Source organism: Carettochelys insculpta, chromosome 27, assembly GCF_033958435.1.
Source record: "Carettochelys insculpta isolate YL-2023 chromosome 27, ASM3395843v1, whole genome shotgun sequence".
NCBI classification, from domain to species: domain Eukaryota; kingdom Metazoa; phylum Chordata; order Testudines; family Carettochelyidae; genus Carettochelys; species Carettochelys insculpta.
In genome coordinates this window covers 12473864-12494827 of record NC_134163.1, presented here as the reverse complement: position 1 = coordinate 12494827, position 20964 = coordinate 12473864, and the positions used below count along the sequence as shown (strand labels likewise).

Here is a 20964-nt window from a genome sequence, read left to right as displayed (position 1 = left end):
GCAGCGCCCCTTCCTGCCCTTGCCCTGCCGCATACCAGGCAAGCCAGGGGTTACTGGGGGGGCCGATCAGTATCAGGCATCCATTGGAGGGACGCTTGCATGTCCGAAGATCTGCCCAGGTGTCTGGGTGAGGGGCTGAGCATCCCATATAAGCAGCAATTAATAGTGTTTGTGGGGCTGAGAGCCCTGGTACCTCCGGGCCTGGCAGTTCATAGCCTGGGCGCATCTGGGCCTGGCAGTTTGTAGGCTGGTCAGGCACCTCTGGGCTTGCTGGACTCTGATGTCTCTTTTGTTACAAGCTGAGCTCTGGCCATGAGGGATTGTGAACCCACGTGTGTGGGTGTGTCAGCCTGGTGGGTGAGGCTCACCACTTGGCTTGGGTGTGTCGGTGTACAGGGGGAGCGGGTAACCCTTTGGCCCGGCTGGAGAGATGGGCTGGTGGGTGTCCCACTGCTCCACAGTCAGGGCTGAGTCTCTGGCGCTGGGAGCGGAGATCACCCCCAAAGCTAGCGGGGGACCATCCCACCCCTGGGCCGTGGGCGGCTGGGATCTGCCCGCCTCCGGGAGCCTCTCAGCCTTGGCCAGCGCCCGCCCGGCGGAGGACAAGTCTCCGACCTGGAGCTGGCGCTGGCGCTGGCGCCCCCCTCTCTGCCCCCGGGGGTCACTGGGGGGACACGCACAGGAAACTCCCATCCTGCAGGAATTCGGAGCGTTCCTGCCCTTATAAGGCCATTTCACCTCCCCGCCAATCAGCGGCAGGAGGCGGTGCCCGGCCCGGGCAAAAGCTCCGGAGAAGGGCGCCGGGGAGCGCCCGAGTCCCAAGTGTGCGCCGCGGCCCGGAGCAGCCACCGAGCGCAGCATGAGCAGCACGCAGTTCAACCGCGGCCCGTCCTACGGCTTGTCCGCCGAGGTCAAGAGCCGGGTGAGCCTGGCGGCGCGCCGAGGAGTTGGCTGGGCGGGGAAGTGGTTGGGCGTGGGGAGGGGACCGCCCTCCTTGGGGGTGCGCCCTGGGGAGTGGGTCGGGGGGGCGGTTCCAGACCTCTGCTCCAGTTAGAGGGGAGCAGGGGGGGTCCCTGGCCCTGCTCCCATGAGTGAGTTCCAGGTTCCATCTGGCAGCCCTGGCTCCTTGGGCCCTCACCCCTCTTTGGTCCAAGGGCCGATTGAGTTCTGGTGCAGCTGATGTGCCTGGCTCTGTCCCATGGGCACTGCTTCAACTGAGCAGGGCAGAGCCCTGGCTCGGCTGGGCTGCCCCACCACCTCAAGCAGTGCCACCGGAGTCTGCAAAGTGGCTTTTAGGGGGTGTGGCTGTAGGGTGGGGTGTCAAATGTACGTCTGCTTCCAGGCACCTGGAGGCTCAGGGGGTGCCCAGGGGTGGGGTGGTGGGGCATAGGGGAGGAAGCAGTTGTATAAGCTGGGGCCTTAGCTCCCATCCCTTTTTGCCCCAGCAAGTCGGAGGGCATCCATTTCCTCCTCCTCTCCCATTTTGACCCAAGACCCATGTTACCTAAGTCCTAGGTTGAAGCTCCTTCCTACCCTAGCTTGTCACAGCTAAAGGCTGAACTTGAGCCCCATTCTCACTGTCTTGCTTTTTGCTCATCTTAAGCTAAGGTAAAACTGGCCACTTTCACGTTTGCTTCTTTTTTGTTTGTTTTTGTGAGCTGCTTCTCTACTGGTCCCAGAGCAGGGAAATCCTGCAGTGCCTGCTGGCTGTCCCCCCCACCCCCTGCCTTTTTTTGGGGTGTGTGTAAAAAGCCACCTCTCTCTCGCTGCAAAATCTGGGCCTGCACTGAGCATGGGCTCTGCTGGTTCTGTAGCTGGCTGTGATGCTGATGGCCTGGGGGAATGCAAATTAAGGCCCCGACTTTGGGGAAAGGTGATGAGATCCTGCCTCCTGTTAGGAGACCGGGCCAAGAGCAGAGATAAACCCTCCAAGAAGGGAGACTGTTCAGCAAGGAGGGGTGGAAAACAAGCAACAGGTCTGCAGCTTGATAGAAAGGTATTAGTCACTTTAAGAACAAACTCCTCTCAGGGAAGGAGCATGGGGCACAGCTGCTCAGCCTATGAGGTGCAGCTGCTTAGCTAGTCATGTTAACCCACTTGTATAAATCTAACCTGTAAGCCTATAATTTGCAGTTTGGATTGCTTGTGTTCGGAGCATAGTTAAAATACAAAACCTGGGGTGTGTTCCAGGGAAGGGTTTATTGAAGTTATTACTACACCGTACTCCTTGTTCCAACAGATTTTCTTACACGTGTCTCCACCTTGTTTGCTATTCCACCTGTCTTCTGCTTCACAGTGTGTGTTGCTATAATCCCTGAGAAACGAAACTGGCCTAAGTAACAATGGAATAATCTAAGTCTCTAGGGCCCATCTGTGCTCCCTGCAAGCTCAGCTGTATCTCAGGAGGTCTTACCCTGCAAAGCAATTTTATGCTGGAAAAGGAGCCTCCCCTCCCCTCCCCTTCGCTGAGTTAAATGGCTGAGGAAGGTAATATGGGATCATTGTTAGAGCCAGTGTTCCCTGCAAGCTGAGTGCTTGGACAGCTGCCCAGGAAGGTTTCAGGTGCTGCCCATCTGATTAGCAGAAAATCAGCAGCATGTGTTTCTGCGGGTGGTACACATCTGCACATGCCCAGTGCACACAAAATTTATTCTGCTCATGGCCTGGGAAATATTGGAGGGATCCCTGGTTAGAGCGTGGGCCTGGGAGTGGGGATTGCCAGCTTCTGCGATGCTGACTTCAGGCTATCGCTGGCATCACTTCCCTCCCAGGCCGCTCTTCTGTACAGTGGGGCTAGTAGTGGGTCACCTCTCAAAGTCCAAATTAAATATGTATGGAGCGCTGGGAGTTGAATGGTTGTAGAGATGATCAGGGGCCCTTACCAGTCCGATCGACGCACTGCCTACAAGGGGGGGGCGGCTTGGCTGAGGTTCTGAAGCATGGCCATGGGAACTCGGGGGCGGGGGGAACCGCAGCGCCTCCAGGTTTAGGCTGCGATCCTGACTGCCAGCCCTGCTCCTGCGGGGGGGAGACAGGGTTAAGGGGCCTGGCTTTCATCCCTCCACTAGGGGTTCCCACATCACTGTGCAGCCGTGCTACTGTTGGGGGAATAGGAGCTGTTCATGCAATTTTGAAACCACCTATGGTGGAAGGGGCAATTGCCAGCCCATTGCCACATGCAGCAATGGTCTCTGCAGCGGGCAACAGATGGGCTGCAATCGTAGCCTGAAGGGACTGTCCTTGTTCCTGGTGATTTCAAGGAAGTTTCCCACGGGGGCATGTGCGGACAGGCTGCTGGCATTTACGTAGCTGTTCGCCCAGACCTGTTCTTGTCAGGGTTTGATTGTGTTGTGGCCAACCCACGCTCTTAGTGCCCCCCCATTGGTGGTGCTGTCGAGTCTAATTTCACTCAAATCTCCAGTGCAGGGAGAGGCCCTGGAGCTGCCTTCTGTGAAGGAGTGACCGGCCGTCTCCGGATCTAAACTGATGCTGTCACTAGGAGCACGCTGTCTGCTCCAGGGCAGCGTCGCAGGCCAGAAAGGGACTGGCCTCGCTCCCTGCTTACTCTGCTGCTGCAGCTGCAACGTGGCAGGTTTCCTTTACACTCATCCTCTGGGACTGGCCGCTCGGTGGGTGAGCGCAACTTTGCCAAGGACTCTCTGGCAGCCGGTTCCCGCATACAGGTCTGTAATCCAGTAGCGCCGGTCAGAGCTGCATTGGGCCTACACGCTGTATGCGCTGCTGCCTCTCTGCAGCCTTCCACGGTTTGGTTGTAAACACGTCTCAGTAACCCTTATGGCCCAATCCTGCAGCCTTATTGCAGAAGAGGGAGGCAGCACCCTGGCTGATGCTGAGCAACTGGCAAATGTTATGACCGTCCTTCCTAAAGGCCGCTGAGCGCTTGTTCATTCCAGCCAGGGCTTAACCCTAGGCAGCCATTGGAGCTGTGTGAGAGCAGTAGGAACATTAGAACTGGAAGGGACCTCAGGAGGTCATCGCGTCTGGTCCCCTGCCCTCATGGCAGGATCGAGCACTATCTAGATCATCTCTGATAGTTTTGCCAAACCTGCTCTTAAATATCTCCAACGATGGAGATTCTACAACCATCCCAAGCAATTTAGTCCTGAGCTTAACCACCCTGCCAGGAAATTTGAACCAATCTGAACCTTCCTTGCTGCAATTCTAAGCCCATTGCTCCTTGTCTTCTCATAGGCCAAGGAGAATAATTTTTTTTTCCCCTCTTCCTTAAAAGCTGTGATCCTGTCCCCTCTCAGCCCTCTCTCTTCCAAACTAAACAAACCCAGTTCTTTTAGTCTTCTGTCACAGATCATATTTTCTAGACCTTCCATCACTTGAGTTGCTCTTCTCTGGATCCTCTCCAGTTCCTCCACATCTTTCCTAAAATGTGGCACCCTGAACTGGACACAGTACTCCAGTTGAGGCCTCATCAGCGCAGAGTAGAGCGGAAGAATGACTTCTTGTGTCTTGTTCACAACATTGCTGTGTAGTGCCAAAGCCTGGAAGAGAACCAGCCATGGCGCTCTGTCCTCCCTGGGATGAGTGATCATCACTAACACCTACCAGTTTACACCCGGTTAGCATGCAAGCCTTTGTCTAGTCAGCACAGCCCAAGGGACAAGCCAATGCCCATGGGTAGGGTGACCACAGGGCAGCTGGCCAGCATGTGGGATGCTGTGGAACAGCATTCAGTGCAAAGTCACCTGTCGCGTGAGGGGATGTGGGAAGGGTCAGGGAGATTCCAGTAATCTGCGTGGTGGGGAGGCGTATTGGAACTCCACTTCAACATGCAACTTTCTCCAGACCCTGCAGCTGCCTCTAGGCCTTGCTGAAGCTGCAGACTTGTGCTGGCATAACCAGGTTGAACTACATTAGTTAAACCCCTAAATGCAGAGGCGCAGGAAGCTGTTGGAACCCTGTTTAGCTCAATAAGCAACACACTTGAGGGTGTGGGCATGCAGGGCAGGTCCATGTTAAGGACCTGCATCACTGCTTTCATTGTTCCTGTCCCGTCCCCCCCCACCCCAGAGTGTTGGTCATTGGGGAATGCAAGGGGTGGAACTTGCTTTTGGGTTATCTCCTTCTCTCCCCCTCCTCCCCACCCAGCCCCCCGGTCACTCAGTCACCTAACCAAATCCATAGCCAAGTCCAGGAGGGTGAATTCAGACTTGGCCACCCTGCTCCCTCCCCCAGAAATCGGACCCATTCCCCTTGGGCAGGTGAGCTGGCACAGAAGCTGCTTGGGGAGGCGCTAATGGAGGTGCAAGAGCAGGTAACGTTTTGCACTGGTCCTTGAGAAACCCTCTTGCTGGGCTGAATTGGGAGAGCCAATAAGAATTCGCATCTCTCTTGCCTCTGGAAGGGCCTGGCCAAATGCACGGGGTGGCTGGTTTTGGATTTTGCTGGGGCGGGGTTAGGTGAGGTCTTGAAAACCCACCTGTCGGCTCCTGGAATTGCGGACTCTTCTGGTAGCTGGGCAGGGGCTTTTTGAAATGCCATGGGGGGTAGGGCAGGGCATCTTTAAATCTACTAGACGGGGGAGCTGTTTTGCGAGATAAAGAGCACACAGGTGAGTCCTTGGCCTTCTAGTTTAGAGGATGATGCCTATTGCAGGGGAAGGAGCACCAGCACAAGGGAATGGTGTCTGCTTCAACCGGTCTGCAGTAGCTAAACAGCAGCTGTTGCCACCCATGGGGCTGGGATGGCAGATGAAAGCTGGAGTTGAACTGGAATAAGGGTTTGCAGTGGGGGCGTGCACAGTCACACCGGAGATTCTGAGCCGCCCTGGCTTATTTCAGCCTTTATGCTCCAGGGTACAGACCAGTCACTGAGGGTTAGGAAGCCACTTCCTTCCACGTGGGGGGCCACAGCAGCTGGTGCTGGGTGTTCTGTGTGAGAACAGGCTGACCTGGTCCTGTAGGTTGTTTGCATGTTTTGATTTGCTCCAGGCCTCCATGAAACCAAGCAAACCGGTTACCGTTCGTCCATGGGACGAGCTCCGATCCAGAGGCGGCACAAGGCTCTGGCTCTTGAGTGGGTTTGGGTGTGGAGCAGGTCTAGCTGCACCAAGAGCCCTGGTGGGGAAGGAGGGGTGCAGGGTTGTGGCTGAAGGCTAGGTTTTTCCCTTGCCCCTGTGGCTAGATCCCCAATACCAGCTGTGATCTCATGTGGTGAGTGAGCATCCTCCCCTTGTACGGCTGTCGTCAGTCTCCTCTTCCGCCTGCTCCCCGCACTCCTTCATGGATTGCAACAGGCAGTGAAGAAAGCTGTTGTGAAATCAGAGCTGAGCGCTCAACAGCTGTGTCCCTTGGGGGGGGTGGGGGTTTGGGTAGCGAGCAGCCTCGCTGCTCTGAATCCAGTGGGGTTTGCCCCTTTGACAAGCTTCTTCAGCACCTAAACTTCCCATCTTCCGCACGGCTGCTGCTTTCCTGCCTGTGCTGAGCTGAGAGTCTGCAGTGGATCCAAGATGTTCTCTTCCTCCTACCCATAGGCCCCTCTAGCTGAGTGTGGCATTTCCCTGGTTGGCTAAGCAGGGAGACTGAGGCAGGGTTGAGCTTACTTGCCCAGGGAGTCGCAGCAGGAATTGATGTCAGCTTTGGGGTTAGGTGCCAAATCCTCCCATCTGGCAGGATAGGCTGGAGAGATCCTTGAGCAGCCCCAGCAGTCTGTAGCCCGACTCCCAGAAGAACTTGGCTCTTCGCAGGATGCTTAAGGCCCACCAGCATGGACAGACCTGAGTTCTCCTGGGAGTCAGGCTCTGTTATGGGTATAACACTCTGGCTAATGAGGCCTCTTCTCTCCTGTCTCCTGCATCTCGATGGTTGAGCTTGTCTGAAGCCCTGTTCCGGGCAGCGAGGCCCAGGTGTGGCTACACATGACGTGCACCGTAGGGTCACACCTGCTGGAAACCACATGCAAAAGCTGAGTGTACGGCGCCTAGAACAATCTCTTGGCTGCCAGAGGGACTTCCTGGTCCGTGGGTGGGGGACAGGGGGTGCTGAGAGCTCTGAAGTCCTGCTGCAAGGCTCTGGAGTCAGTGACCTTACAGTGCTCTGAGGGTGCTCAGACAGGTTCTGCTTGGAATAGAGGGGAGTCCAAGTAAGACTTCTGTTTCTGCCCAAGATAAACTGAGCCGACTTCACCCCTCAGGTGTCCACCTTGGTAGGGAGCTGCGGTTTGCTAGGCACAGGGAAGGCATTTGCATTGGTCCAGTTGTTTCAAGCTGGGGGGAAAAGTGATGTCTAAGCTGCGTGTGCCCAGTCTGCTCTGGGGTGGAGGTTCCACAAGCAACCCCCAAAGTCAGAGGAGGGGAACTTTCTCCAAGGAGACAGTCAAGCCCCAGGGGACCTGCTCAGCCCTGCAGAGCAGAGAGCTGCTCCTCCAGCCATGAACTAAACTGCATAGTGCTCATCTTGTACCTTACAAATTGCCCTTGTTGGGGTTTGACCTTGTAGCCTCAGGGAACTGGCTAGTCTCCTTGGTATCTAATATAACCCCGAACTAAATGTCATGCACCCTCTAGTGGTAGGTTCATATAAAAAGATAATAGTCTACTACTGCTGCCATCTAATAGAGCTGTGCCATTAGCTGAAGAGGTAGAGGCCCATGCCTGAGTGCCAAAGGGTCGAGGTTTAATGATGCTGCTACTTGGAGGGTCCTTACACTTACCCTCTATTGATGAGCCGCTTTCCTCCAGCCCGATACTTGTACAGGCTTAAATGCTGCTCCAAAGCGGCCAGTAGCTCTTCCAGCACCTGCCTCTGGCAGGTGCTCCTGGGCAGCAGCCCTTTGCAGAGGCTGCTTAGTAGCAGCTGGGAGAGGCTGTCTCCTCTCTGGCACCAGGGACCTGCTGTCTCCTTCATTTCTTTAAAGCTGCTTGTTTCCTGATCAGCAGTAAAGGCCCTGCAGCCTGGACAGCTGGTCTGGATTTCAAGGAGCCGCTTTGCATTCTTGGCATATTCGCGGCGTCCCAGGAATCTGCTGAGATGCATTCCAGGGCTGCAGGGCAAGGCAAGCTGGTCCTGACCCCAGGGGCAGTGGTTTGGGCTGCTGTACAGGCTGCTTTGGACAGAGCAAGCACTGCTAGGCTCCAGTACTCGCCTGGAAGGATCCCAAGGGCCTTCCCTTCCCCAGAAAGCAGGTGTTTCAGCCTGACCCCCTCTTAACTCCTACACACTGGTGTAGCGCCCAGGAGTCCTGAGTCACCAGCCTTCCTCTGAGTCAGGGATGAGCATAGGGGCCTGAATCAGTCCTGCTGCTTCCTCTGGCGTGACTTGGCCCTGAGTGACTCTTCCTGAACCCGTACACCTTAACGGGGGCAGGGCGGGCCAGGGCAGCTTCCCGCTGGCTGTCATGCCAGTGGGCCATGGTTCCCACTTGCCTGCTAAAGGGGAGGCTCATCAGGAAATTATCTTGGGGATGGGGAAAGCAGGCTGGGAGTATATTGTATCCTGCAGTGTTGCTGGGCAGGGCAGGGGGGCTTGGAAGATGCCAACCTATAAATAAGTGTGTGCACACGTGTGTGTGCATGCATGCAAATTAAGACCTTATGAGGCAGCGGGGCAATTACGCCCTAACAAACAACCCTCCTGAGCTGTAGGCTCAGATTTCATTGCTGGGAGAGGGAGAAAAATCAAACGAGGATCACATGAGTTCCCATAGGACAGAGGTGGGTAATAACTTTTGATGGGGGTTCAGGCCACTTTGGAGTTTTGGTATGTGGTCAAGGGCTGTGGTTTTCTAAGGGGAGGGGGGCTGTGGGGTCTGGGATGACGGTTGGGTGCAGAAGGAAATTTGGAGTAAGGGCCCAGGGTGCAGGAGAATCTGAAGGGGAGTTTGGATGAAGGAGGGGGCGGTGACCTGGGGCAGGAGGAGGTAGGGATAGAGGAGTGGATTGTGGCCAGGGAAGGGATGTAGGAGCTGATGCACGGTCTGGGAGGGAGTTGGGGTGCAGGGCTGGGCCAGAGACAGGCTCTGGTCAGAAGGAGGCTACCTGAGCAGCTCCTGGCTCACAGCACACCCGGACATGCTCTCAGCCTTGCTAGCAGCAGTAGACTGCTCTGTGTGCCTCTCTGTGCTGCAGGGGATGGGTCAGAGCTTGAACCCCACCCCGCCTCCCCTCCCCGGCAGTGCAGGGAGCAGCTCTGTTCCATGCACAGAGATGGGTCAGATCCTGTTTGCCCCTTGCACGGGAGATTCTTCAGCTCTGTAGCACCTGTGTCCAGGGCGGGCAGAGCCAACCAGCCTCTGGCACATGCTGCTGTGGAGTGAATTTTAATGCACCGCATGGAAGCTCGCCTGCAGAAGGGAGCAGCTACCACTTCAGGTTCGCGCCTTGCTGCTTCCAAAAGGCCTGGAAATTTCCCTGTTAAAATCCTGCCCTCTGGCTGGATCTCTTCTCTGGGCTAGCTGTGAACACTGTGTGGACTGTGACACTTTTCTGGGCCTGGACCCAAAGGGCACTGCGCTTTTTAACAGAGCGCCCCTCTCCCCAATGGGGACAGTCCTTAGATAAGCCATAAAGATCAAGGTGAATTTTAATGTACTCGAGTACCGCGTGCAGATGTGGTCTCCTCACCTCAAAAAAGATATATTGGCATTAGAAAAGGTTCAGAAAAGGGCGACTAAGATGATTAGGGGCTTGGAACGGGTCCCATATGGGGAGAGGCTAGAGAGACTGGGACTTTTCAGTCTGGAAAAGAGGCGATTGAGGGGCGATATGATAGAGGTATATAAAATCATGAATGGTGTGGAGAAAGTGAATATAGAAAAACTATTTACCTTTTCCCATAATACAAGAACTAGGGGACACCAAATGAAATTAATGGGTAGTAGGTTCAAAACTAATAAAAGGAAATTTTTCTTCACACAGCGCACAGTCAACCTGTGGAACTCCTTGCCCGAGGAGGCTGTGAAGGCCAGGACTCTATTAGGGTTTAAAAAAGAGCTTGATAAATTTTTGCAGGTTAGGTCCATAAATGGCTATTAGCCAGGGATAAAGTATGGTGCCCCAGCCTTCATAACAAGGGCAGGAGATGGATGGCAGGAGATAAATCACTTGATCATTGTCTTCTGTTCTCCTTCTCTGGGGCACCTGGCATTGGCCACCGTCAGCAGATGGGATGCTGGGCTGGATGGACCTTTGGTCTGACCCAGTATGGCCGTTCTTATGTTCTTAATGCTGACTGCCTACCCCAGCTGTGTCATTCCCATCATCTGTCTGCTGGCTCTCCAGCCTCCTGAAGAGACAGGCCCTGAATTTCCTTCATTAAGATCAAACCTATTTTTCCACCTTTTTTTTCCCCAAAAAAGTCCTCTTCCTCAGACCTTCTGGTGCACAATGAGAGAGGTCAGCTGCTTTGTTGCCCCGTTTTGAGGCAATTAAGTTGCAGCTCGCCTGAGGAGTGGTGGGCTGCTCTGAATTGTGTGGGTTCATACAGGATGTCAGCCGTGTCAGCAGCTGGGTGTCTTCCAGGCACAACCATGTGGTTCTCGGCACCTCCTGGGCTTCTATCTTAGAGTGGTTGCTCAGGGTCTTTTGTAGCATGCTTTGCGGAGGTGGGGAAAAAGTACCCAAAAGGTTCTGAAGTATAGCTGCTTTAGCTTCTGGATGCTTGAATACTGTGTGTCCGTGCTCCTGCTTTTTCTCAAGTAGGTTTCCAGAGGGATAGGGGTGACTTAAGTACATCTCTCCCCTCTGCCCTGCAAAAGCCGCTGTACTTCTACTCGAGTAAGTTTTGGGGTACTTTTTCCACACCGATGCTTTGTCTGCAACTTTCCAAGGCCAGGCTCTGCAGAGGAGGGGATTGGGGGGAAGCCAGCTGCAGCTGGCCAGCCCCCAGCTCAAGCAGGAGGGGGCAAAGTGTAACCTGATGTTGGACCGTGCCTGACCCAAGCTTCTGAAAACTTCCAGTGAGAATCAGTCTGGAGTGGTCTTTGCTGGGTTGCTCTCCCTGGATGGGGATTTTGGGCTCTGTTTGACGAGCCTCTTCCTTGTGTCTCAACCTGGCAAAGGAGGAAATTGTTCAACTCCTCCTTGCTGAGTGGCTGCTGGCTCTGCCCCAGCTGGCTGCTGAGGCGCAGTCCAGGCTTGTTCGCTGCAGCAGAGGCTGCTGGTTTCTTCATAGCTGAGCCGCTGCTTGTCCGCTGAGGCTTGGATTTCCAGTACAACAGTTCTGTACTGACCTGCCCTGGGCCCAAAGGGGAGGGGACAGATGTACCCTGGCTATAAGAGCCCCACTGGGGAGCAGAATAGGGGCCACAGAAGCATGGGTGCAGCTTGAAGCTACATTAGCTTTGCATACAACCCTCCCCTCCCACACACACCTTTCTGTGGGGCAGCTACAGGTCTGGCTCAGACAGGGGACCCTGGTATTGGCTTGGTGCCTTCCTGTCTTCCCAGAGACTTCTGAACCTGGCATCCCCTCTTCCCCACTATTCCCACTGTCCTGCATCCCAGCAACCTTTCTGACGCGCACAGCTTACTCCGTAGAGCTACGCTGGCCATGTGCGGCCAGAGGGAATGGTCAGCTCAGCCACGTGGATGAGAGGTGGGCAGGGGGAGTGTGGGGTGACTAGCCCAGGGACCCAGCAAAGAGCTGCCTAACTCTCTTCCATTCTGTGGCTTTTTTCCCCCCACCCCACCCCAGCTTGCCCAGAAGTACGATCCCCAGAAGGAGGCTGAGCTGAGGATATGGATAGAGAGCATCACCGGGCGGGAGATCGGCCCCGACTTCCAGGCGGGGCTGAAGGACGGCGTGATCCTCTGCGAGTGAGTCTGGCAGGGGCTGCCAAAAAGGCTCTGGGGCCTGGGCGCTAACCTCTCTGGAGCTGGGGAGGGGGTGCCCCATTGCTTTCCCAATACCTTTCCCCTGCTCCTCTCCTGTCCCCCAGAGCTTCCAGAATGCTGTGAACCAGCTGTTCATGGTATTCTGGGAGGGCCGGGGAGGAGTTGCTCTGTGAGGTCACCAGCAAGCAAGGGGTGCAGGCATTGGGAGCTTAGCTGTCTGGGGGTGTTCATCACCCAATATTTTTTCCCTCATGGGTCAGCCTGTGGGGGAGCTGATGGAGATACCTGCAGGCTGTGAGGACTGACCTGGCCGATTGCCTTTTCAGCATTCCCCAGAAGCAGAACGCTTGCAGAGCTGCCCAGGAGAGATTCAGGCATGCTGCGGGGGGGCCCCCCCACCCCCGGCAGCTGATTAGCAGAGAGCTGGCAGCCTGTGTGTCTATTGGTGGTGCCCGTCTGCACGTGCCTTGGTAACGCTACAAAATGTATTCTGCACATGGTTGGAAGAAATTAATGGGAACAAGCTCTGCACTAGTCCGGACTTAGGCTGAGTCGGGGAGTCTAGCTCCAGGATGCAGAAGTATTGGCTGGTCTCTGGGAACAAACAAGTGCCAGAGCTCTGTATGGCTGGTGAATGCAATGAGAGAGGTTTCTGCTCCTGGCTGTGAGATGTGGCTTAGTAGAAATGCCAAGGGACAGCTGGAACTAATAAAAAGGGAATTGACAATGGGCAGCACAGTCCCCTCTGGAGTAGCCCTAAGCACATGCTGGCAAATCGGCAAGGGCTGGAGTCCCAGCGTCCTGAATAGTGAATGCTTTGCCTTCTTCTAGCATCTCCAAGGCAGCTCTTGGAAGTTAATAACAGCCCAGGCAGCTGCAAACAGCAGGAGAGGAGGTTCCAATTCCAGGAAAGCTTCTGAAACAGGGGATGTGCCAGGGTTCAGATCAGCCTCCGCAAGGAAAGGCAGCGGAGCCTGGCCATTCCCGGCACTCCACTTCAGGACTTCCCTGAAACGAGCTTTGTTGGCTAGCAGCTGGCATGCCAGCGGGGAGAATGGCTTATTATCCACTTCCTGCTGCTGGCCTTAAAGCACTCTGATTTGGGGTATGGGTGGGATCCAGTAACAGCCAGTTTGCTGGCAGTGGCTGCAGTTCAAACGACAGGGAGAAGATGCCTGAAGAGGGTGTCTTGTTAGACGGAGTGAGAGGTGCCAGGAAATAGAGGACCTGTATCTCTCTCTGGCTGTAATGCTTCTGGCGTATCCATGGGTCAAGCTGGGGCTGACTTCTGTCCAGGGAACTGATATGTAGGGAACATCACAGTGCTCCTGCTTGGGGAAAATCCAGTTGGAAATTGCCTTTCCAGGCTCACATGGTGCAAACTGCTAGCGCGGGGGCGGAGTGCGGGTTGGATTTTGCCATTCCAAGTTGCCTGTCCACAGAACGGCTCCTGTGGGTGCTGTCTGTGGCTAGGCATCCGTCATCCCTCGGGAGCTACTCTGTGGACCACAACATTATGTTCCCTCAAGTATAAGTTTAAACGCTGAACTGATATAGTCCACTCATGCAGCATCTAGTCCAATGGCTTTGACCCTCCTGCAGAGTGCGGCTAGCGCAGCTCTTGGAGAACGCGGGCTTTTACGTGGACTGCGGCTCGGTGGCGCTGACCTAGCCTGTCTTGGCCAAGCTGTGCTGGTGGAGCCTGCTAGTGTTGATGCGGCCTCCTCTTGGCATGCTACAAAAGGGATGAGGGGTCTGGAATGGCTGCTGTATGAGGAGAGATTAAAACAACTGTGACTGTTCAGCTGAGATAAGAATCCCAGGGCTGGAAGGGACCTCAGGAGTCATCTAGTCCAGCCCCCTGCTTCAAGCAGGATCAACCCCCACTAAGTTATCCCAGCCAGGACCTTCTCCAGCCAGGACTTAAAAACCTTGGGGGTTGGAGAATCCACCACCTCTCTAGGCAACGCATTCCACTGCCTCACCACCCTCCTGGGGAAGTAGTTTTTCCTAATATCCAGCCTACACCTCTCCCTGTTCAACTTCAGACCATCGCTCCTTGTTCTGCCATCTGACACCACTGAGAACAGTTTCTCACCCTCCTCTTTAGAGCTCCCCTTCAGGAAGTTGAAGGCTGCTATTAAGTCACTCCTCAGTCTTCTCTTCTGTAAACTAAAGAATCCCAAAGAGGAGATCGGGGGGATGTTTGAGTTATAGAATCGTGACCGCTATGGCAAAAGGCAATAAGGACAAGCTTTTTGTTGTTGTTGTTCCCATAACACACAAACGAGGGGTCACCCAGAGGAGGTTATGAGGACCAGGACTTTAACAGGGTTCAAAAAAGACCGAGATGGAGCTCCTCCATGGAGGTTAGGCTGTTAGCCAGGCTGGGTAGGAACAGTGTCCCTCACCTCTGCTCTCCAGAAGCTGGAAATGGGTGACGGGAGAGGGATCACTTGAGGATACCTGTTCTGTTCACTCCCTCTGGGGCACCTGATGCTGGTCTCTGTCGGTGGACAGGACACTGGGTTAGCTGGACCTTTGCTCTGATGCGGAATGGCCATCCTTATGCCTTGCTGGATAGGAGCAATGTTCCCTCTAACTCTTTTTCCCACCCACGGATGGAATAAATTTTATGCGCAGAGAACCTGTGCGGCTGTGCACCACCAGTAGACACACACGCAGCTACCTGTGGGCTCTCTGCGAAGCAGCTGGATGGCTCCAGAGCTGGGCACCCAAGTGCTTAGCTGACAGGAGCGCTGGGCAGAGCCTCATGGCTCCCAGTGGTGTCTGGCATCTAGGTGGGGTGGGGGTGTATTTTCTCACTCTGCACTGAGGTGGCCATGCCAGGGTCAACCCCCAAGCCTGAGGCAGTGTGACTTGGTGGCTAGAACCCAAGACTGGGGCAGAGCAGGCCTGGTGTCCATTCCTGGCTGAGCTATGGACATGCTGCGTGACTGTGGGGAGGTTACTGCTCTGCTTCTCTCCCCATTTTCCTGGGGAAGGTGGGAAATGATCCTGTTGGTTGTCGGGTGGCTTGTGAGCTACAAGTGAGCAGCTCCGCAGAGCCCAGGCATTAGAATCTCTTCTGTGAACTGCTGAGCTTTAGGCATGCCGTCCTCTGACGGGCACTTATTTAAAAGCAGCTGGACGAGAGCTCCCTAAGAAATGCTTGGGCAGCTCTGCCATGGCTGGAACGTGCTTCCCTGCTCCAGTGCTGATGGCTTTGTCTCTCTCTCTCCAGGCTCATGAACAAATTACAGCCAGGCTCGGTAAAGAAGATCAACCGCTCGTCTCAGGCCTGGCATCAGGTACTTGCTCAGCTACTCCCTCGGCCCATCAGCTAACCAGGCGGTAGCTGCTTTGGGAGCTGCTTCTCAAACCGCCCTGCGGGTTGCTCCCCGGCCCCCCTGTGGCTATGGCTCATGTGTTTAACCCAGTGCTCTTCCCACCAGCTGGAGAACCTCTCCAACTTCATCAAGGCCATGGCCAACTATGGCATGAACCCCGTCGACCTCTTTGAAGCCAACGACTTGTTCGAGGCCGGGAACCTGACCCAGGTTCAGGTGTCCCTGCTGGCTTTGGCAGGCATGGTGAGTACTGCTGTGGGGCTGTTTAATCCAGTCTCTAGCTGGTCAGGGTTAGAATGGGACCGGGGCAGGACTCTCCTTTATGGCTGAATTTTGGGCCCCTTGCTGGCTGCTGCCTGAGTGGAGATACTGAGGCGGATGGACCTTTTCTTTGTCGCAGGCCAAGACCAAAGGGATACAAAGTGGCGTGGACATCGGGGTAAAGTACTCGGAGAAACAACAGAGGAACTTCGATGATGCGAAGATGAAGGCCGGTCAGTGCGTCATCGGGCTGCAGGTGAGCAGGTGGCTGGACCCCATCTGCTAGGCCAGGAGTGGGCTAGGCAGGGCCTGGATGGGGCAGGTGTGTCACATGAAATTCCCTTAACCCTTTAGCACCCAAATTCACTGCCACTGCCTGCGGCGGATGGCAAAACACCAGCCTGAAGCTCTCGGGTGAGAGGCCGGATACAGACCGTCTAGCACCGTGGTGTCCACATGGGGCTGTTTGGCTGGTCGAGTGTGGCTAGTTGGCTTGAATAATTAAACTCAAAAACCAGCGCAGTCCAACTTTTTTTTTTTTTTAAATCACAAACCAAAAATTTTCAGATATTAAAAAATGTTCAGAGGAGCTTTCTGAATTCTAAAGCCACTCTCCGTTTACTTAACCCATCTGCTGGATGGAGGCTTATGCCCATTTACAGAATAGCTTAAATATGCTGTTTAGGCTGGAAATCCTTCATGCCTCCTTCATAAGCTCTGACTCCCAGCTTACATTTTTTTTTCCTTGTTTTGAAAAGTTACCTTTTCAGAATCATCTGAGTGGTAGGTGGGTTAGTCTGTAAACTTGCAAAAAGACAAGCAGTAAAATCTGAATTCTTACCCACAAAAGCTTGTGACCTAATGAATGAAATTTTGTTAGTTTTAAAGTGCTACAGGACTGCTTGTTTTCAGAATAATGTGGCTCATTCGCTACAGTGGCTACTGCTTCAGAACTGGTTGAATGCCATGGATCTAACACAAATTGCCCTTCATCTTCTTCACTGCTGTCCTGGCCTCGTTGGCCTGTCCTGTTCTGTCCCGTGCTTATTCTCAACAAGCTAAATGAGTCAACAATGTGATCTGGTTGCAAAAAAAGCAAACGTAATTCTGGGATGCATTAACAGGAGTATTACGCTTCCACTCTGCACTGATTAGGCCTCAGTTGGAGTTCTGGGCCCCACATTTCAAGAACAATGTAGAGAAGCTGGAGAAGGTCCAGAGAAGAGCAAGAAGAATGACGAAAAGTCTAGAGAACATGAGCTATGAAATTATTTGTCTGGCTTAGTTTAGCAAAGAAAAGACTGAGGGGACATGATAGTGTTACAAGGAGGAGGGAGAAAAGTGGTTCTCCATGGCCTCTAAGGCTAGGACAAGGTGCCATGGGCTTAAAGTGCAGCAAGGGAGGTTTAGGTTGGACATAGGTAAAACTTCCCAACTATCTGGGTAGTTAAACACTGGAATAAATTGCCTGGGGATGTTATGGAATCTCCATCACCAGAGATACTTAAGGGCAGGTTAGACAGATGTCTTTCAGGGATGGTCTAGATGATGCTTGGACCTGCCATGAGGGCAGGGGACAGGGCTCAAATGACCTATCAAGGTCCCTTCCAGTTCTAGGATTCATGTGGGAGGCTGGGGTGTGTCTAACTGGTGAACTGGTCTGAAGCCAGTCCCATAGTCTCTCTGCTCCACCTAGAGATTTGGACCTTCAGCACTGCCCTTGCAGGGAATTGGGGAAGGTCCCATCTGGAGACAGTTATGGTTCTGATTAAACCACCATAGACGTGAAGCCCATAATGCAAGAAAACTGGAATGCGTGTTAGCAGCAGGGCTAGAATCATCATAGTTGTTCTCTCCTTCCCTCCCTCTCCCTGCCCCTCGGTGAATCTTCCCACCTCCTCCTGTGGATTAGGGAGGCAGAGCCATGTGTGTCTGGTGCAGGGAGTGGAGACTGAGGCAGGTTGTGCTGTTGTCTTCGCACTGGGGCGGGCTGTAAGTTTAGTGCTCAGTGTCACTCTCTGCCCACAGATGGGCACGAACAAGTGTGCGAGCCAGTCTGGCATGACTGCCTACGGCACCAGGAGACATCTCTACGATCCCAAAAACCAGATCCTGCCGCCCGTGGACCATTCCACCATCAGCCTGCAGATGGGCACCAACAAATGTGCTAGCCAGGTAAGCAGGCAGTCGTGGGCCTGGGGAGCCATCCATCGGGAGGTGAGTGGCTGGACAGAGCCTCTGGGTTTAAGGCTGACATTAAAGAGGGATGGTTCCTGACTGGGCAGCTGTGTTAAATCCAGGAAAGCCCCAAAGGCACCTAGATGTAATCTGTGCCGCCTGGGATTCTGCAGGAGAGATGGTCTTGTGGTTAAGGCTCTAGACCAGGATGTGGATTTGGATTCCTGGTCCTGCTACAGAATCCCTGCATGACCTTGTCCAAGTTCCTTAATCTGTCCTGTTCTGCCACCTGTAAAACACATGCTGTATGTGCCCTTCCTCTCCCCTCCCACCACCACACAGCACAGTGTTCCCTGTAAGCTGTCCACTGGGTGGCCGCTCAGGAGAGATCTGGGCGCTGCTTGGCAGATTGGCTGAGCGCTCAGAGGTGGCAGTACAGCTTCTGTTGGTGCACATCCATACATGCCTCTGTGCATAAAAATTATTCTGCCCGTAGATGCAAAAAAAAAATAGAGGGAGCAATTCCACACCAACCGGGTAGATGGGCGGGTTTGGGCAGGGTCTCGCTACATTCTGTAGTGTCCCCTGCTGGGTGGGGCAATGGGAGTTTCCAGCTGCCACAGTTATCACAAATAATCTGGTCTCTCAGGTGGGCATGACGGCTCCTGGCACGAGGAGGCACATCTATGACACCAAAATGGGCACCGAGAAGTGTGACAACAGCTCTATGTCCCTCCAGATGGGCTCCAACCAGGGGGCCAATCAGAGTGGCCAGATCTTTGGCCTGGGCCGACAGATCTACGATCCCAAGTACTGTCCCCAGGGCAATGCCAGTGAGGTGGCCAACGCCGTCTACGACCCAAGCACGGATCCCCCCGAGTACCACTACTACCGACAAGAAGAGGAGGGTTACTGACCCTTCAGCCACCCCTTCCCCCCCCCCCCCCCCGCCCCCGCTGCCAGCTTGTGTGCAGATCCCTGTGGCTGGATACACCTTATCTATAACCTCTTTCTGTAACTTTTTAAAGTGAATCCTTTTGTGAGCAAAGACCAAATCCCCTGATCCCAGAGGGGAGAGTCGGTGGCGTCTTTAAATCCTGGGGTATCTCTTCCCTGTTTAGGGTGCAGCCTGTCGCTTGCAGGAGGCGAACAAGCCAGGCCTTTAAACACTGATGGAGATCACGTCTAGTCTTCCAGGGAGAGAGATACTAGGAAAACACTGGGGCAATGTGTGTTTCTTGGGGGCGGGGGGGGGGGAACGTGGGGGAACTCGCGAACAGGATGCAGCCTTCTAGCATTGCAGCCCTCTGTGTTGAGAGTGCTGCTTATTCTTCATGCTCTGATCTAATTCCTGTAATGTGGCAGTGCTGGTGGCATAGATGTCAAGGGTACCGAATGCTGCCAAGCCTTCCCGAAGGACTCGGGGCCATACTAGTGATGTCATGGAATCTCGGTGGGCACAGAGGCTCATGCTACCACCCTGGCTCCTCTGCCAGCTCTTTCTGCCTCCGGAGATCGGGCTCAAAGGGCCGAGGAATTCTTTTGTGCCTTTTTTTATGATGCCAAAAGTGAGGCTCTGAAAGCCTCATCCTCTCTGTGGTTTTGTATTTTTTAAATGTGTATATACTTTTAAAGTGAGGCAAGGACAGTAATGTGCCTTGGAGACAACCTAGGGACCAAGCGTTTTAATATCTAAAATGCTCTTATTTTGTGTCTCCTCTCTCTCTTTCCCTTTGTCTCCAGCAGCCTAGTTCTTCCTTCCCTTCCAAGGATCTTACTACCTGATCCTGCAGTTGATGGCTGCATCCGTATCACCAACTGCAGGATACTTGGTTGTGTTGGCATTGCCTTGTTGCTAGGAGAGGGGGGCCCTTGCAAACCTTATATCTTCTGAATGTTTGGTTCCCCCTTTTTAAACCATCAGGAAACTCTTTAAACTTGCATTTGTATGTGACCTCCTGATCAGCTTGGGTATTCCTCAGCCATGCTGTGTTCTCTGGGGGTGGGTGGGGAGAGAACGCTGCGCTGCTGGTAAATTACAACTCCTTAAGAACTGGATGGAATCCCCAGGACAGCTCTGTCTGAGGGATCAGCATTCCTTCTGCCTCTGGGTAACCTAAATACTGCACAGTTCTCAGTGGGTACTACTGTCCTTGGAAAGGTTAGCCTAGAATTATTTTGAATAAAATGTGAAACTGTAATATTTGAATATAGGCAATAAAAGCTTTCAGAAAGGACTTGGGCCAGTGTGACTCTCTTTTTTTTTTTTTTTTAAAAGTGTTTTTTATAATGAATAGGTCTGGCTCCATTGTAGAAGTACAGAATTACCTGCTTGTGTGGGGCCGTCACTGGCTATAGGCTGTGATGATTCTGATTCCAAAGGCAGTCGAGTTTGTTTGGGTTGGGAGGTGGTCAAAATTTGGCCACTGATTGTATCTCAGTAACTTATCTAAAGAATAGTTTAAGCTTTTCTCCTATTAGAGACTATTGATCTGTTCTGTACTGGCCACTCTAGTCTGGAATATGCGTTACTGGGTGGCATCTTTACAGAATGGCTGCAGAATATTTTTTTGGCTGGTGGCCACTGACCCACAAATCAGCTGGGGACCACACATAATTGAGAACTCCCTCCAAAACTTACTGCCTTGTTTCCCAGTGGAGAAGTGCAAACAACTTGGGTGCTGGAGGCCCAACCCTCGGGGAGCACAGAGGCTTGGGGTTCCCAGCCTCCTGTATGGAAACTTGCCACAGGCTGGATCAAAGTAACTTGGGGGCCAGATGTAGGCAGTGGGATCCCCACTCCTCGCTTCAAGAGAATTCCTTTCTTGCAAAGGGACTCTTTAGTTCTCCTCATTGCTTATTACAGTCCATCTTGTGGTCAATTCAACCTGATGCTACAAGATAACTCAAAGGTTAAACCCAGCACCTGCAGCTCAGTTATAGATGAACTCATGGGGATTCCTGAATACTACTTTAGGTGGGGTGTCTAACTAGACAGTGCTGTATCAGACCTTGTCTCTTCCATGCAGTGCTTTCTCCTGCTGTTGTCTCAATAGGTGGTGCTGTTCCCTTAATGCAGAAGATGTCTGAGAATATGATAGTCTTGACCAAAGCCATTTCTCTAGCCTTGGGAATTGAACCAAAGTGAAGGCTCCATGTCGAAGCTGAAATGCCAAAAGCAACCTGCCCAAACAATGATCAATGAGCTCAGTACTGCCAAGTACTCAGCTAGGAGTCTGGCCTTAACATCAGGCTTTTACTGAGCTAGGTGGGGCGTGGCTTCCCCCCCTTTTGATTTGCTTTTTGTGGCTTGAGCATGTAGAGTTAATGTGACTTTTTTTTTTTTTTTTTTTTTTTAAATGTAGAAAT

General features: G+C 53.4%; 1 protein-coding gene across 1 annotated transcript; it reads left to right on the top strand.

Moving 5' to 3' along the window:
• Positions 1-771: 771 nt before the first annotated feature.
• CNN2 (calponin 2) lies at positions 772-19832 on the top strand. The gene is made up of 7 exons (XM_074978603.1): positions 772-922; positions 11667-11788; positions 15051-15117; positions 15262-15399; positions 15557-15673; positions 17446-17592; positions 18245-19832. Exons 1-7 carry the CDS (start codon positions 860-862, stop codon positions 18509-18511), a joined length of 921 nt encoding a protein of 306 aa, XP_074834704.1. The 5' UTR covers positions 772-859; the 3' UTR covers positions 18512-19832.
• Positions 19833-20964: the final 1132 nt, after the last annotated feature.